Source organism: Protopterus annectens, chromosome 4.part0 (genome assembly GCF_019279795.1).
Source record: "Protopterus annectens isolate FY-2018-M chromosome 4.part0, PAN1.0, whole genome shotgun sequence".
NCBI classification, from domain to species: domain Eukaryota; kingdom Metazoa; phylum Chordata; order Ceratodontiformes; family Protopteridae; genus Protopterus; species Protopterus annectens.
In genome coordinates this window covers 1897348160-1897364510 of record NC_056733.1, presented here as the reverse complement: position 1 = coordinate 1897364510, position 16351 = coordinate 1897348160, and the positions used below count along the sequence as shown (strand labels likewise).

At 36.4% G+C, this 16351-nt stretch overlaps 1 protein-coding gene across 1 annotated transcript in view; it reads left to right on the top strand.

Annotated features, from left to right (window-relative positions):
- SLC6A7 (solute carrier family 6 member 7) overlaps window positions 1-16351 on the top strand; it is a 1098089-nt gene that overhangs the window by 333470 nt on the left and 748268 nt on the right. Inside the window, exon 5 of the mRNA XM_044069564.1 lies at window positions 1991-2129. Within this exon, the coding sequence (XP_043925499.1) occupies window positions 1991-2129 (139 nt within the window). The remainder of the gene's footprint in view (window positions 1-1990; window positions 2130-16351) is intronic.

Here is a 16351-nt window from a genome sequence, read left to right as displayed (position 1 = left end):
AACCATAGTGATTATGAAAGAGGGATAAATGTCAAACTATTCAGCTCAAACTATTTTTACAATGGTAGTATTCTTTAAGCTCTAGGTCTTAACCAAATGTTATAAGTCACAGTAAGCATAGTAACTATTACATTCGTAATATTTTGTAAACAACTTACAATATCTCAGCAACCACTCAAGTTACACACATACTGTCAGCAACATTTTTTCATTTGACTGAGAGCTTTTATATGAGGCTAAGGTGTTTTGTCTGTGTTACTTAGTTGTTGAGATATTTAGAAAAATGTGACAATTATATCTGTATAAATTAATATCATAAAAACAACAGTTAATATCTATTTACTTCGCTAGACAGAGGTCAAATATTAATGCAGTTGAGTTTGCCATTGTGTAAGCTTTAAGACAAAATCTTTTAAAACCTTGTACATGGTTTTAGAATTATGGATGCAAAATGAACAAGCAATATTTGACACCTAGAGGCATCAGTAGGAGTTAACTACAGCTGCACGTGGAGGCATCATTTGGATGTAATGAGTTTTAATGGTGAATGCACTGATATGGATCACTTTGATGGTTCTTAGTATAATGCAAATAAGTGTGGCTTTGATACTATTATTTAACTTCCTTTACTAATGTTAACATGCAATTTGTAAACATAAAGAAGCTTCTTACTAAATGATAATGGCCACAATCTGATAGTTAGTGTTCTTAACTTTTATTTGAATGCACTAATTTACAAATTCAAAGGCTGAGCTTTTTCCCCCTGGAACATATCAGTGTCTGTACAATGTATCTGTCTTTTACCCTCTCTCTCTCATTAATAATATTTCCCAGTCTTTATAAGGCATTAATATATCTATGTTTGATATCTTTCAAGCAAATTTATTTCAGCAATGAAATCATAGATGACTTTATTGTAGGTCTTAAAAATATTTTCCTGTATTTCACTGTCTGCGTTGGGGCTAGTAATTAACAATTCTTTTCAAGTGCAGTCCATGCAGAAATAGTTCAATATTGTTCTTTCTCATATCCTCTACCATGCTCACATGAAAAACAAGTCAAACATTCTACATGTTTCTTCTTACCTAGACTTTCATTCAAATTTTTGACTTCTAAACTATAAAGTATGAAAACAATGATCAAAATATGTCTGACATTAATTATGATTTACAAGCTAGGTATTTATTGTATGAGGGAGGCAGCTGATAACTGTCAAGTACATAATACACTTTCTAGTTCACCTCCAGGCTTAGGTTATGTACAGTGTGTTTATCTAACTGTTTCTGGATATCATATAGTCCTCTCCACATGATAAAGGACCAGATCCTGAGAGATGACATATTTATTTGTATTCTGTGGATTCAGTGATGGTCTAGCTTTGACAGTTCATTCATTCAAATAGTTATAATTGCTTTAGTACTGTCCAATTTTCCTATTCCATAAAAGAAAACACTAAGACCATTGTTTTCTTTAATTTAATATATTATTTTAGTGGTTAAATGTTATGTTTTTATTAATGTGAATTGATATATTGATACTTTGAAGTATGGTTTCCTGGAAGATTTATATGAATGTGAAGCTGATTACTTAGTAACATGCACAGCTCCACACATAGTATGAATCAAATTATGTGCATGCATGACACTGTATGGTACATGAACAATAATTAAGTGTGTTGCAAAAGTAGTATGGATCAGTGAGAGACAGTGAATGAACTGTACATGCACACCAGCACTACTATCTGATTTTGCACAAAAACAGTAATATCATTCAAGCTAATGCCACTTAAAACATTTATAGCTTATACTTTTAAAAGTATTAGATTTTGCAACAGTTTGAAAAATTCTGTGAAACATTTGAAAATTATTTGAATTTCTTTAAGTTACAAGAAGAATTACAAACTGAAAATTGTCCTGATTTAAGGAGCAATTTATGGGAAGTGTTGCAAACATGCAACCATCACATTTTTTGTTTGTTTAATAAACTCCAGTCGTTATGTACTTCACATCCAAGGAAGCTCAGGAATTGGTGATCCAGGCAGTATCCGATGGAACCTGTGCCTTTGTCTTCTTCTGGCCTGGATCATTGTGTATCTCTGCATTCTGAAAGGAGTCAAATCATCTGGCAAGGTAATTCAGCTCAGTGTTCATTTTATTCTTATCCTGCACTGTTTATATTAATAATAATTACTTGCATGTGAATTTTTGGTTATTGTTTACACAAGTTTAAAAGATTCTGGAGAATTTCCAATTATGACAGCATTTAATCTTCTTCTCTTTCGGCTGTTCCCATTAGAGGTCGCCACAGCAGATCATCTGTTTCCATTTCTTCCTGTCCTCTGCATATTGCTCAGTCACACCAACTGCCTGCATGTCCCCTCTCACCACATCCATAAACTTTATCTTAGGCCTTCCTCTTTTCCTCTTACCTGGCAGCTCCATCCTTAGTATCCTTTTCCCAATATACCCATCATCCCTCCTCAGCACATGTCCAAACCAAAGCAATCTTGCCTCTCTGAATTTGTCTCCAAGCCGTCCAACCTGAGCTAACTCTCTAATATACTGATTCCTAATCCTGTCCATCCTTGTCACACCCAGTGCAAATCTTAACATCTTTAACTCTGCCACTTCCAACTCTGACTCCTGCCTTTTTGTCAATGCCACTGTCTCCATCCCATACAACATACCTGGTCTCTCTACTCTCTTGTAGACCTTCCCTTTCACTCTTACTGGTACCAGTCTGTCACAAATCACTCCTGGAACTCTTCTCCACCCATTCCACCCTGCCTGTATTCTCTTCTCCACCTCTCTTCCACACTCAACATTACTCTGAACTGTTGATCCCAAGTACTTAAACTCATCCACCTTCAACAACTCAACTCCCTGCATCTTCACCATTCCTCTATCCTTCCTCTCATTCAAACACACATATTCTGTCTTAGTCCTACTGACCTTCATTCCTCTCCTCTCTAGAGCATATCTCCACCTCTCCAGGGTCTCCTCAACCTGATCCCTACTCTCACTACAGATCACAATGTTATCTGCAAACATCATAGTCCATGGGGCCTCCTGTCTGATCTCGTCTGTCAACCTGTTCATCACCATTGCAAATAAGAAAGGGCTCAGAGCTGATCCTTGATGTAATCCCATCTCCACCTTAAATGGATCTGTCACTCCGACTGCAGACTTTATTTTTTTTATTATTATTTACTTATTTATTTTGTTTTTTTATGACAGCATTTAATCTAAATTAAAATATTGTTTTAAATATTCTATTACATGCAAAACACTATTTTGCAGGTAACCTAATCGCAATATTTGAAAAAGTTTGGGCCAGGTTGGACTGCAGACTTGTTACCTAGAATTTTGGAGAATAATGACTTATCAATTATAGGCCTCATATAGTCAAACTTTTGCTATATTAAGTATGACACCTGAGTTAATCATGGGTTTAATTTTTAGTATTATTCAGGTATACATTTTATAAATTATAAATCTTATAAATTTGCAATTATAAATTATAAATTATAAATGCTAGCATTGCTGTAATTGTAATAACCTTGAACAACTAAATGAGAAATTGTTTCCTTAAATATCCATTTCACACATATTATAGCATGTTATTCTAAGAAAAAAATATATTTTACTCACTTGACTTAATTCCCGCTAGTCAAATGGTATCTATATGTCACATATTTGCCATTGCATATGGCATAACTTTATTATTGTCTTAAGAATTCATTTTCATTCAGTTTTGTTCTAGAATTCCTACCCCAGCAAATGATTATCCATCCTCAGAGGCACACCTAATTTGATATTTAGCATTTTTTTTTGCAAGAATGAAAGTAACAGCATGGAGGGTAAAGTATTTTTTCATCTGTTCAGATTACTTAGTTCAAGTTGCAGATATATTTTTATTTTCATTTTTATTTTTGTTTTGTTTACTGGGATAGAGCACTGACCAATCCTGGTTGCATATTACGAAAGGCACAAATGATGTTCGAAGTTTTGAAACTTTGATCATCTGAAGGTGACCCATATATACTTATACAGATATATAGATATATTTATGTATTTAGAGGAAAGGTGTTTTACAGATCACTGGGAGGTTAGAACTGAGATGTATAGAACAGATGATTAGAACATATAGTAGTCGGGTACTATGTCCTATGCTGTTTAATCAAAAACTGTGCTTTATTCAGAATCTGGTATATGTAGATGTTTCTGTAACATCTGGAGGGAGAAGCTGCCGAAGATTAGGTGCAACTACAAGGAAGCTGTTGTCAGAGCGATGCACCCTTACTGCAAGGGTTTGGAGAGTTAGGTCTGAGATGAATGTGATCCTGATGTTAGAAGTAGGGGTAGATGCAATGAGTCTCATGGTGAGTAATATTTGGGTTTCCTGATAATAATAGTGATCCTAGGAGAAGATCTGATCTAGTTAGAAAAACTAACCATTTTGTTTCAGAGAGTATAGTGCAGTGATGTTCCATACCAGGAATATTATTTATGAAGCAACATATTTTGTTGGAAATAGTTTACACTGTTGTGAAATTTTTGTTAAAGGCAGTGGCAAACATTAATAAGATATATTCTAATTGTGAAAGTAGTATTCCTTTCCCTATTACAGCTCTGTCAGGTGAGGAGAGAAATTGAGAGCATTTTATTCCACCCAGGAAATGAGGTAGTTAATTATAGATCTGATTTTTTAATTGTACATTAAAGGATTGATTGAACCAGAAGCCAAAGTATCTCAAATTAAAAGTGGTTTAAATGAGATTGTTGAGCTGGTCTTTGATTTAGAGGGAGATGAGGCATTTAAGAAGCCTATTGTTCATTCCAAGTAAAATGAGTTTTAGTTTTTTTTTTTTTTTTAGGGAAGAGTATGAACTTTATATTAACAAGCCATTTGCTTAGCTCTAGTAGGTCCAGCTGAAGCTGTTTGGCTGGAGTAATAAAAACAGTGTCATTGGCTTATAGAATAAGTTATAGTTAGGGCAAGTTGAACAGTAACTTGTTTAAAAATATTGAGACAAGGAGAAGGCCAACTATTAAACCTTGAGGGATGCCTAACTGAGGAGTAGATATAAAAGTATAGTTATGATTTCAAAATAAAACTTGTCATCTTTATATGCTATATGTGCTGGAAGGAACATTGTGCTAAAATTAGATATTGATAAATTTATATCTGTTTTTCTTAGTTTTACTTCATAGGCACCATAATGTTAATATATTTCAAAAGGTAAAATAGGTGACATAACATGAACCAAAAACACTACTGCCATTACTATTCAATTGCAGTATAAAATAGATTTGGGGACTGTTTAAAAAGTTAGATCTTTTTCCTCCAGAGTTGTGAAATGACAGATTGACTTGTGATTTAATTTGAGAACAAACTGATCTCAATGTTCATGTAAAATTGAGAAGCATATGAACAGGAGAGAAGAATACATGTTTCCCTTTTTTTAAGGCAGAAATGAAAATGTAATCAAAAAGTACAGATTATGCAGCTAAGGCAAGTCAAAATGGCTAATTGTTTTAGGATCAGTTACACTTTCTTCATAACAGATCAGTCATCAAAGATAATTTGAGTGCTATTTTTTTTGCAAACTATGGAGATGAGAATTTATAAATACCATTTGTACAACTTTATTCTTGAAATTGATATTGTTGAAATTGTGTTTTGCTCTGTGCTGGAATCTTTATTTACAATTTTTAAAATATCCTGATACTCTGGTTAAAAATTGTAATAGTTCAAAAATTCTAAATCTGGCAATCAAGTGGAATACTAAAAAGAGAAATGTTACTTAAACATTAAAGAGTACAACAAGAAAACAATGTCATTACATGCAGGTATGGTTCTTAAATCAAGCATGTAAAAATGAAACATCTAGGAGACAAACAAAACAGGTAAATAATAACAGATTTTAGTGCAGCACTAAAACATATTTTACCATATAAAAAGCTGCATTTTTATTGATGTTATATTTTGTAATATTGAATAATAAAACAAGAGGGACTGGTGAAAAACAGAACAGCGTTCATGAGGCAGAATCCACAAAGTTCAAATAAACGCACTTTATTAGGACAAGCGTTTTCGCCTCTGCTCATACAGAAGCTTCATCAGAATACAGGAAAAAGCACCAAGAATTCCCAAGTTTTAAAGCCCATCCTAGGCAACATGATGCCACTTCCTTGGAAACACACAACTTAGCTTATTAAAGTGGGAATATAAAAATGCAAGTTAACAAGTGTATATATTAAAAATACAAGTTAACAAGTGTATATATTAAAAAATGTGTGTAAGCACAATCATGAACATAAAAAACCAGCATGTCTGACACAGTTAAAAAATAACACAGACGAGTCGACCCTAAGGTAAACCCCCACAAATAAGTAACAAATTCTATTTAAAAAAAATAATAAAATATGAAAAACAAGACAAATAAGTCGAGTCTTAAAGTTACTAACTTAATGGTAAAATGCACCAGTGTGCTCATTCTAAGAAACCATCACTTTGAGAAGTGAAAGCAAATATTCTTTACCAAGCACTAATATGTTGAAACTAAAAAATATATTTTTATCAATGAATTTATTTATTCTATTTACCCAGTGTCCTATCTCAAATAACTTCTATACTTTAAGATAGAAGAAATATTGCAACACTCATTCAGTCCAGGTTCAGAAAAGGCATCCAGTAAGATTTGCCACTCCAGTTCCCTTGTTTCTAAGAGAAGGGACTGGGGGCCACCTCTGATCCCCATGATGACATGGTCGATCCCCATAAAATGGAAGCTGTGCCCGATGTGACTAAGAATGTGTTTCGATAATGCATTATCACATCTCTTATTTTTTATTGCATAACTGTGCTGATAAATGCGGTCCCGTAACCTACGGTCCGTCTTCCCTATATAGAACACAGGGCAACAGTCACAGAAAGCAGCATAAACCACTGATTTTGTTTTGCAGTTTATCTTGTGGTTAATAGTATATTTCTTATCCCTGATGGTGAAAGAACACCCTATTTTTAAGAATTTACACCAATTACAGGCAACACAAATTGATGTACCATTTTGTCTGGCAAAAAAGTTGGTCGACCTACTCCTCTGAAGTAAATCCTTTAAATTACAGCCCCTCTTAAATACAATAGCAGGGTATGTGCCCAAAATGTTTAGTAAAGTAACATTATTCTGGATGAAATATCAATTCTTTCTAATGACGGAACACATATCCCCTGCAAATCTATTGTATGTAATGACTAGACTTGTCTTGAAATCAATCCTATCAGAAGGATCATTAGTCAAAGTAACAGCAGCAAAAGAGGCATTGGGGCTAGGGCCTGCCGTAGCCTCAGTTACTTGGACAGTAACCAGTTCATTGCATTGAAGTAGAGGTTGGTAGAAACCATTATCCTTCTTAAAGGAAACCTCGTCAACTAGACTGTCAAGCAGGTCTTCAGGGTACCCCCTGTTAATAAACATAGCTTTCAGAGTAGAACATTCTTGTTTGAAAGCTTGACCCGTACTACACATACGGACTGCTCTGACCAGTTGCCCTTTGACAATAGATCTCTTTTGCTTCAAAGGATGGTTACTGGAAAAATGCAAAAAAGAGTTGCAATAAGTAGGTTTCCTAAAAATGCAAGACTGGAACCGGTTGTTGCTCAGGTCTTTTACCAACTTCACATCAAGATAATCAATTTCACTAATTGAGAAATGATGGGTGAATTTTAAGAATGTGGTAGTCTCATTCATGTAGTTAATGAGATCCACTACAACCTCTTCTCCCCCTTGTATTAGAATAAACACGTCATCTAAGAAGCGTGTGTAAAATTTTATGATATTTTTAAACCTGGGGTTATTTAAGAGAAATGTTTTCTCCCAGTAAGCGACAAACAGGTTCGCTACACTACCCCCACAAGGGGAGCCCATGGCAATGCCTCGTTTCTGGAGGTAGTAGCAGTTGTCAAAGATGAAGAAATTAGAAGACAAAATAATGTCCAATAAAAGAGTTACAACAGCAATATCATCCCTAGGGGCGTCAAAACTCCTCAACATCAACTCGACCCATTGAACCGCTTCTTGATGTGGTATAGAGGTGTAAAGGTCGACCACATCGATGGTTAAGAAGTTGAATGACGGGTCGAATTGAATGTCATTAATTGAGTTCAAGAAAGACCAAGAGTCCTTACAAATTTCAGGAATTGACAGCAGATATTTAGAGATGATGCTATCGATAACTCTAGCACAAGGGTGGGTGATGGAACATCTCCCATCCACCAGGGCTCGCATCGGTGGATTTGCCAAGCTTTTGTGGATTTTAGGGATCCCAAACATGACTGGTACCCTAGGAAATGAGATGTTGATAAAATTGAAGGTATCAATGTCGATCTTGCCTTCAATAAACAAATCCCTAAAATACCCTTTAATCCTGTTATGGCATCCTACCATCTCATTCAGGGAAGACCTTTCATAGGCAGGGGAATTCAACACAGACAACATCCTATTAGTGTAATCAGCTTTGTCAAAGATCACTAAGCCCCCTCCTTTATCAGGTTTTACAACCCTGATTGAGAGACCACATAAATTATTTAGAGCCAACCTTTGGTCAAAGGAGATGTTACTCCGGTTATCAAACCATTTAATAGAATCAAAGAGCTGCCTAAAATCAAGTTCACAGACACTCTCGAAGATGTGCAAGTTAGGGTGCAAGGAGGGGTTAAAAGTGCTCAACAATTTCAGTGTAGAACCTTCCCTATATGTTTCATTATTGAAAAAAACTTTAAGGTTTAATCTACGCACAAAACATTTCAAATCTATCAATGTTTTAGAAAGGCTCAACCTCTGATCAGGAACAAAAGAAAGACCATTAGCCAAAAGTTCGATCAAGTCACTGTCAATAGCGGTGTTAGAAAAGTTGTAGACTTTAAAGTCCCCTTTGATATTAGTCAAGATGACAGGCTGGTTATGGTCCAGTGAAGTAGCACCATCATTTCCGTTTACTACTTCTGTTTGTTCCTGTTCTTGTAAAATTGTTGGCGGTTGTTCTTGGCCCCTAAAAAAGGCTTCTGTTGAGCCCTATAATTAGGGAAACTGTTGTTATTTTGGTAGTTAGCTTTAATTCTGCTACTCCTCCTTAATTCCTGAGATGAAGTCCCCTCCCCCCCATCATCTAGAAAGTCCCCATGGTCAGAAGGGTCATCTAAATTGTCCTTAGAGACCATCACACCTCTGTTGTTGTTCCCTTGATTCTGGTTGTCGCTACTGTTTTTGTTTTTAAAAAGGTTAGGGTAGGCAAGACAATTTTGGTAAGCCTGTCTATCCCTAAAAAGTTTTTTTGTTTTATTGGATTTTAGTTTCAACAACAAAGCATCAATGCTCGAAAAAATAGGGTTATAGTCGTATTTATACCGTATAAAATTAATGTCAGTCTTTATAATCTCATCAAGGTGACTAGTTTCAGTGAAAAGGAAGCTAATATGGTTGGAATAATGTTTTATCATTAATTCCAACAGTTCCAGACCATGCCTATTAAAAAGTGTCATTAGGTCCTCTGTGAAAAGTGAGTCCTGGAATAATCCAGTCAGTGAAAAAGTGTTCCTCAACCCTTTAGGAATAATTTTTTCTGATAAACATTGCTTAAAATAAGAAACCTCTAGTTGCAGTTTCTTAATCTTTAGCATTTTAATGTCAAGAGTTTTAAGTTTTTCAGAAATGTTGTCGACAGTATTACCTGCAGCGTCAGACCCAGAAGCCGGTGGACCAGGTTGTAGACAAGGGCCAAAGAGAAAGCATCAAGGTTCCCAGCCCATTCAGAGAAAAGTGGCACACCAATAAGCCCGGCATTGTTGTTTAAAGCAGGACCATCAAAGTCGGGCCCCGCAGAGGCAGGGTCAGTGTCAGAAGGACGGCCAACATGATTTCCGTCTATAGGTGCTGTTAAACGATTCCTGTTGTGGTTGTCATTACAAGCAAACAGTCCATTAGACCCTGATATCGCCACCCGTCCAGAGTCAGAAGGTAGATTTTCAGAAGTCGCACTACCTACAATAGTGCGCGAGCCAGGAGGCTGTCCAGCTGGTATAACCTGCTCATACAGAAGCTTCATATTAGTGCTTGGTAAAGAATATTTGCTTTCACTTCTCAAAGTGATGGTTTCTTAGAATGAGCACACTGGTGCATTTTACCATTAAGTTAGTAACTTTAAGACTCAACTTATTTGTCTTGTTTTTCATATTTTATTATTTTTTTTAAATAGAATTTGTTACTTATTTGTGGGGGTTTACCTTAGGGTCGACTCGTCTGTGTTATTTTTTAACTGTGTCAGACATGCTGGTTTTGTATGTTCATGATCGTGTTTACACACATTTTTTAATATATACATTTGTTAACTTGCATTTTTATATTCCCACTTTAATAAGCTAAGTTGTGGGTTTCCAAGGAAGTGACATCATGTTGCCTAGGATGGGCTTTAAAACTTGGGAATTCTTGGCGCTTTTTCCTGTATTCTGATGAAGCTTCTGTATGAGCAGAGGTGAAAATGCTTGTCCTAATAAAGTGCGTTTATTTGAACTTTGTGGATCCTGCCTCGTGAACGCTGTTCTGTTTTTCACCAGTCCCTCTTGTTTTATTATTCAATAGTATGTCCTTTGGCATTGTCATGAGTCCCAGGACACCTAACATTTTCGGGTCTGAGAATGTTGCTACTAGCGACGACCCTTTGTGTATTCAAGCGCTCCTTCTCATGCTTACTCAACGGCTGGAAGGCATGAACTCGCGCTTGGAGAGAATGGAAAGGAATGAAGCGCAAATCTTACGGAGTTACAACCCAGGTCTCCCGGTTGCTAGTAACTCCTCTTTGAATGAAAGTTCGTTGGTTATACCAGCTGGACAGCCTCCTGGCTCGCGCACTATGGTAGATAGTGCGACTTCTGAGAATCTACCTTCTGACTCTGGACGGGTGGCGATATCAGGGTCTAATGGACTGCTTGCTTGTAATGACAACCACAACAGGAACCGTTTAACAGCACCTATAGACGGAAATCATGTTGGCCGTCCTTCTGACACTGACCCTGCCTCTACGGGGCCCAACTCGGATGGTCCTGCTTTAAACAACAATCCCGGGCTTATTGGTGTGCCACTTTTCTCTGAATGGGCTGGGAACCTTGATGCTTTCTCTTTCAGCCCTTGTCTACAACCTGGTCCACCGGCTTCTGGTTCTGATGCTGCAGGTAATACTGTCGACAACATTTCTGAAAAACTTAAAACTCTTGACATTAAAATGCTAAAGATTAAGAAACTGCAACTAGAGGTTTCTTATTTTAAGCAATGTTTATCAGAAAAAATTATTCCTAAAGGGTTGAGGAACACTTTTTCACCGACTGGGTTATTCCAGGACTCACTTTTCACAGAGGACCTAATGACACTTTTTAATAGGCATGGTCTGGAACTGTTGGAATTAATGATAAAACATTATTCCAACCATATTTGCTTCCTTTTGACTGAAACTAGTCACCTTGATGAGATTATAAAGACTGACATTAATTTTATACGGTATAAATACGACTATAACCGTATTTTTTCGAGCATTGATGCTTTGTTGTTGAAACTAAAATCCAATAAAACAAAAAAACTTTTTAGGGATAGACAGGCTTACCAAAATTGTCTTGCCTACCCTAACCTTTTTAAAAACAAAAACAGTAGTGACAATCAGAATCAAGGGAACGACAACAGAGGTGTGATGGTCTCTAAGGACAATTTAGATGACCCTTCTGACCACGGGGACTTTCTAGATGATGGGGGGGAGGGGACTTCGTCTCAGGAATTAAGGAGGAGTAGCAGAATTAAAGCTAACTACCAAAATAACAACAGTTTCCCTAATTTTAGGGCTCAACAGAAGCCTTTTTTTAGGGGGCAAGAACAACCGCCAACAATTTTACAAGAACAGGAACAAACAGAAGTAGTAAACGGAAATGATGGTGCCACTTCACTGGACCATAACCAGCCTGTCATCTTGACTAATATCAAAGGGGACTTTAAAGTCTACAACTTTTCTAACACCACTATTGACAGTGACTTGATCAAACTTTTGGCTAATGGTCTTTCTTTTGTTCCTGATCAGAGGTTGAGCCTTTCTAAAACATTGATAGATTTGAAATGTTTTGTGCGTAGATTAAACCTTAAAGTTTTTTTCAACAATGAAACATATAGGGAAGGTTCTACACTGAAATTGTTGAGCACTTTTAACCCCTCCTTGCACCCTAACCTGCACATCTTTGAGAGTGTCTGTGAACTTGATTTTAGGCAGCTTTTTGATTCTATTAAATGGTTTGATAACCGGAGCAACATCTCCTTTGACCAAAGGATGGCTCTTAATAACTTATGTGGTCTCTCAATCAGGGTTATAAAACCTGATAAAGGTGGGGGCTTAGTGATCTTTGACAAAGCTGACTACACTAATAGGATGTTGTCTGTGTTGAATTCCCCTGCCTATGAAATGTCTTCCCTGAATGAGATGGTTGGATGCCATAACAGGATTAAAGGGTATTTTAGGGATTTGTTTATTGAAGGCAAGATTGACATTGATACCTTCAATTTTATCAACATCTCATTTCCTAGGGTACCAGTCATGTTTGGGATCCCTAAAATCCACAAAAGCTTGGCAAATCCACCGATGCGAGCCCTGGTGGATGGGAGATGTTCCATCACCCACCCTTGTGCTAGAGTTATCGATAGCATCATCTCTAAATATCTGCTGTCACTTCCTGAAATTTGTAAGGACTCTTGGTCTTTCTTGAACTCAATTAATGACATTCAATTCGACCCGTCATTCAACTTCTTAACCATCGATGTGGTCGACCTTTACACCTCTATACCACATCAAGAAGCGGTTGAATGGGTCGAGTTGATGTTGAGGAGTTTTGACGCCCCTAGGGATGATATTGCTGTTGTTACTCTTTTATTGGACATTATTTTGTCTTCTAATTTCTTCATCTTTGACAACTGCTACTACCTCCAGAAACGAGGCATTGCCATGGGCTCCCCTTGTGGGGGTAGTGTAGCAAACCTTTTTGTCACTTACTGGGAGAAAACATTTCTCTTAAGTAACCCCAGGTTTAAGAATATCATAAAATTTTACACACGCTTCTTAGACGACGTGTTTATTCTAATACAAGGGGGAGAAGAGGTTGTAGTGGACCTCATTAACTACATGAATGAGACTACCACATTTTTAAAATTCACCCATCATTTCTCAATTAGTGAAATTGATTATCTTGATGTGAAGTTGGTAAAAGACCTGAGCAACAACCGGTTCCAGTCTTGCATTTTTAGGAAACCTACTTATTGCAACTCTTTTTTGCATTTTTCCAGTAACCATCCTTTGAAGCAAAAGAGATCCATTGTCAAAGGGCAACTGGTCAGAGCAGTCCGTATGTGTAGTACGGGTCAAGCTTTCAAACAAGAATGTTCTACTCTGAAAGCTATGTTTATTAACAGGGGGTACCCTGAAGACCTGCTTGACAGTCTAGTTGACGAGGTTTCCTTTAAGAGGGATAATGGTTTCTACCAACCTCTACTTCAATGCAATGAACTGGTTACTGTCCAAGTAACTGAGGCTATGGCAGGCCCTAGCCCCAATGCCTCTTTTGCTGCTGTTACTTTGACTAATGATCCTTCTGATAGGATTGATTTTAAGACGTCTAGTCATTACATACAATAGATTTGCGGGGGATATGTGTTCCATCATTAGAAAGAATTGGTATTTCATCCAGAATAATGTTACTTTACTAAACATTTTGGGCACATACCCTGCTATTGTATTTAAGAGGGGTTGTAATTTAAAGGATTTACTTCAGAGGAGTAGGTCGACCAACTTTTTTGCTAGACAAAATGGTACATCAATTTGTGGTGCCTGTAATTGGTGTAAATTCTTAAAAATAGGGTGTTCTTTCACCATCAGGGATAAGAAATATACTATTAACCACAAGATAAACTGCAACACAAAATCAGTGGTTTATGCTGCTTTCTGTGACTGTTGCCCTGTGTTCTATATAGGGAAGACGGACCGTAGGTTACGGGACCGCATTTATCAGCACAGTTATGCAATAAAAAATAAGAGATGTGATAATGCATTATCGAAACACATTCTTAGTCACATCGGGCACAGCTTTCATTTTATGGGGATCGACCATGTCATTATGGGGATCAGAGGTGGCCCCCAGTCCCTTCTCTTAGAAACAAGGGAACTGGAGTGGCAAATCTTACTGGATGCCTTTTCTGAACCTGGACTGAATGAGTGTTGCAATATTTCTTCTATCTTAAAGTATAGAAGTTATTTGAGATAGGACACTGGGTAAATAGAATAAATAAATTCATTGATAAAAATATATTTTTTAGTTTCAACATATTAGTGCTTGGTAAAGAACATTTGTTTTCATTTCTCAAAGTGATGGTTTCTTGGAATGAGCACATTGGTGCATTTTATTATTAAGCTAGTAACTTTAAGACTCGACTTATTTGTCTTGTTTTTTTATATTTTATTCTTTTTAAATAGAATTTGTTACTTATTTGTGGGGGTTCACCTTAGGGTCGACTCGTTTGTGTTATTTTTTAACTGTGTCAGACATGCTGGTTTTGTATGTTCATGATTGTGCTTACACACATTTTTTAATATATACACTTGTTAACTTGTATTTTTAATATATACACTTGTTAACTTGCATTTTTATATTCCCACTTTAATAAGCTAAGTTGTGGGTTTCCAAGGAAGTGACATCATGTTGCCTAGGATGGGCTTTAAAACTTGGGAATTCTTGGCGCTTTTTCCTGTATTCTGATGAAGCTTCTGTATGAGCAGAGGCGAAAACGCTTGTCCTAATAAAGTGCGTTTATTTGAACCTCGTGAACAATATTTTGTAATATAGGATGTGGTACTGCTGTGGCTGACATCCATTAAAGATGATGCTTACAGCATCATAACTCGTTCAGTGGGTCAGTTGAATCAGTGTGAAACTCAGAAAAAAGCAAGAATGTGACTGTTATTTTTTAGGTTTATAGGTTTATAGGTGTGTACTAAGCTAATGGCCCTGGAGCCTTTACAAGCCTAGCCCATAGGATTATCCTGGCATCGTGCCACCCAACCTTAGTTCCTAGTGTCTCTGTCGAGTAGAGCCACTGGAGTGATTGTCTCACATTTCCAAAATCTGTGTAATCCCAACGATTGTAGATAGATAGACAGATAGATATTAAAGTGCAGGGCAACAAATTTGCATTACATAACTAGGTGTACTACAAACATTCAAATGTACACATATGTGAGAAGCTGGAGGAGATGGAGCCTAGATGGCTAACTAAAAGCAGTGCATTTTGAAAGCTCCATAAACTAGTATAATAATATAGGAAAATTTTATTATTTTCAAGTTTAAAATGTCAGACATTTATAGATAAACTACTAAAAACTACATAAATATCAATGTTGCTGGAGATATATAAACATTTTCCTGTCAAGTAACTTGGAGATATATTGAATCACTGAATATGAACAACTCAAGGAATTCTCATCCAGATGCTGCTTTGAAAAAATAACTGCAATTGATGACATCTACCTTACAGGAATTATCTTTGAAGATGGAGGGCTTTGAAAATGACTTAGAAAACCTCAAATTAAATTCTCAAAAACAGACTGATACTCTTAAGGAACTATTACATCGACACCGTACTAAAATAACAAATATAGAGACTTCTCTAAATGACATTGAAGGGAGACTCAAAGAGGAAGATCCAAAAAGAATTTCTGCTTAAATACATGGCTGCTTAACAAAATAGATGACTCAAAAACCAGGGAAAGGAGAAACGACATAAGGATCTTTGGTCTGCCTGAAAACACTGAAGGGGAAGACATTATTTCATTCTTAACATGGATAAATGAATTTTTAGACTTGAAAGAGGGACTTTCATTTTGAATTGAAAGATGCATAGAGCACTGAAAAAAACCTGCGTCTAACTCAACAAATACTCCACCTAGATCCATAGTTATAAAATTTCTTTAATTTCTGGACAAGGAACTAATATTAAGATGTGCTTGGAGAAAATCACCCTTAAAATACAATCAAAGCCTGATAAGGTTTGACAATGATTATTCTTCCAGAGTATTAGAACAAAGGAAAAAAGTCTGGCTAATAATAAAATGGTTGAAACAACAACATTAAAGCATAGCTGGCCTTTCCACCCAAGACAAAAATACTTTTTGCCAATTAGATGAGAATCTTTAATGACTTAGAATAAGCTACTATATTCATCAAAAACAACAACATAGTGTCTATCCCAGAAGAAATGGAATGGATGGCCCCTACT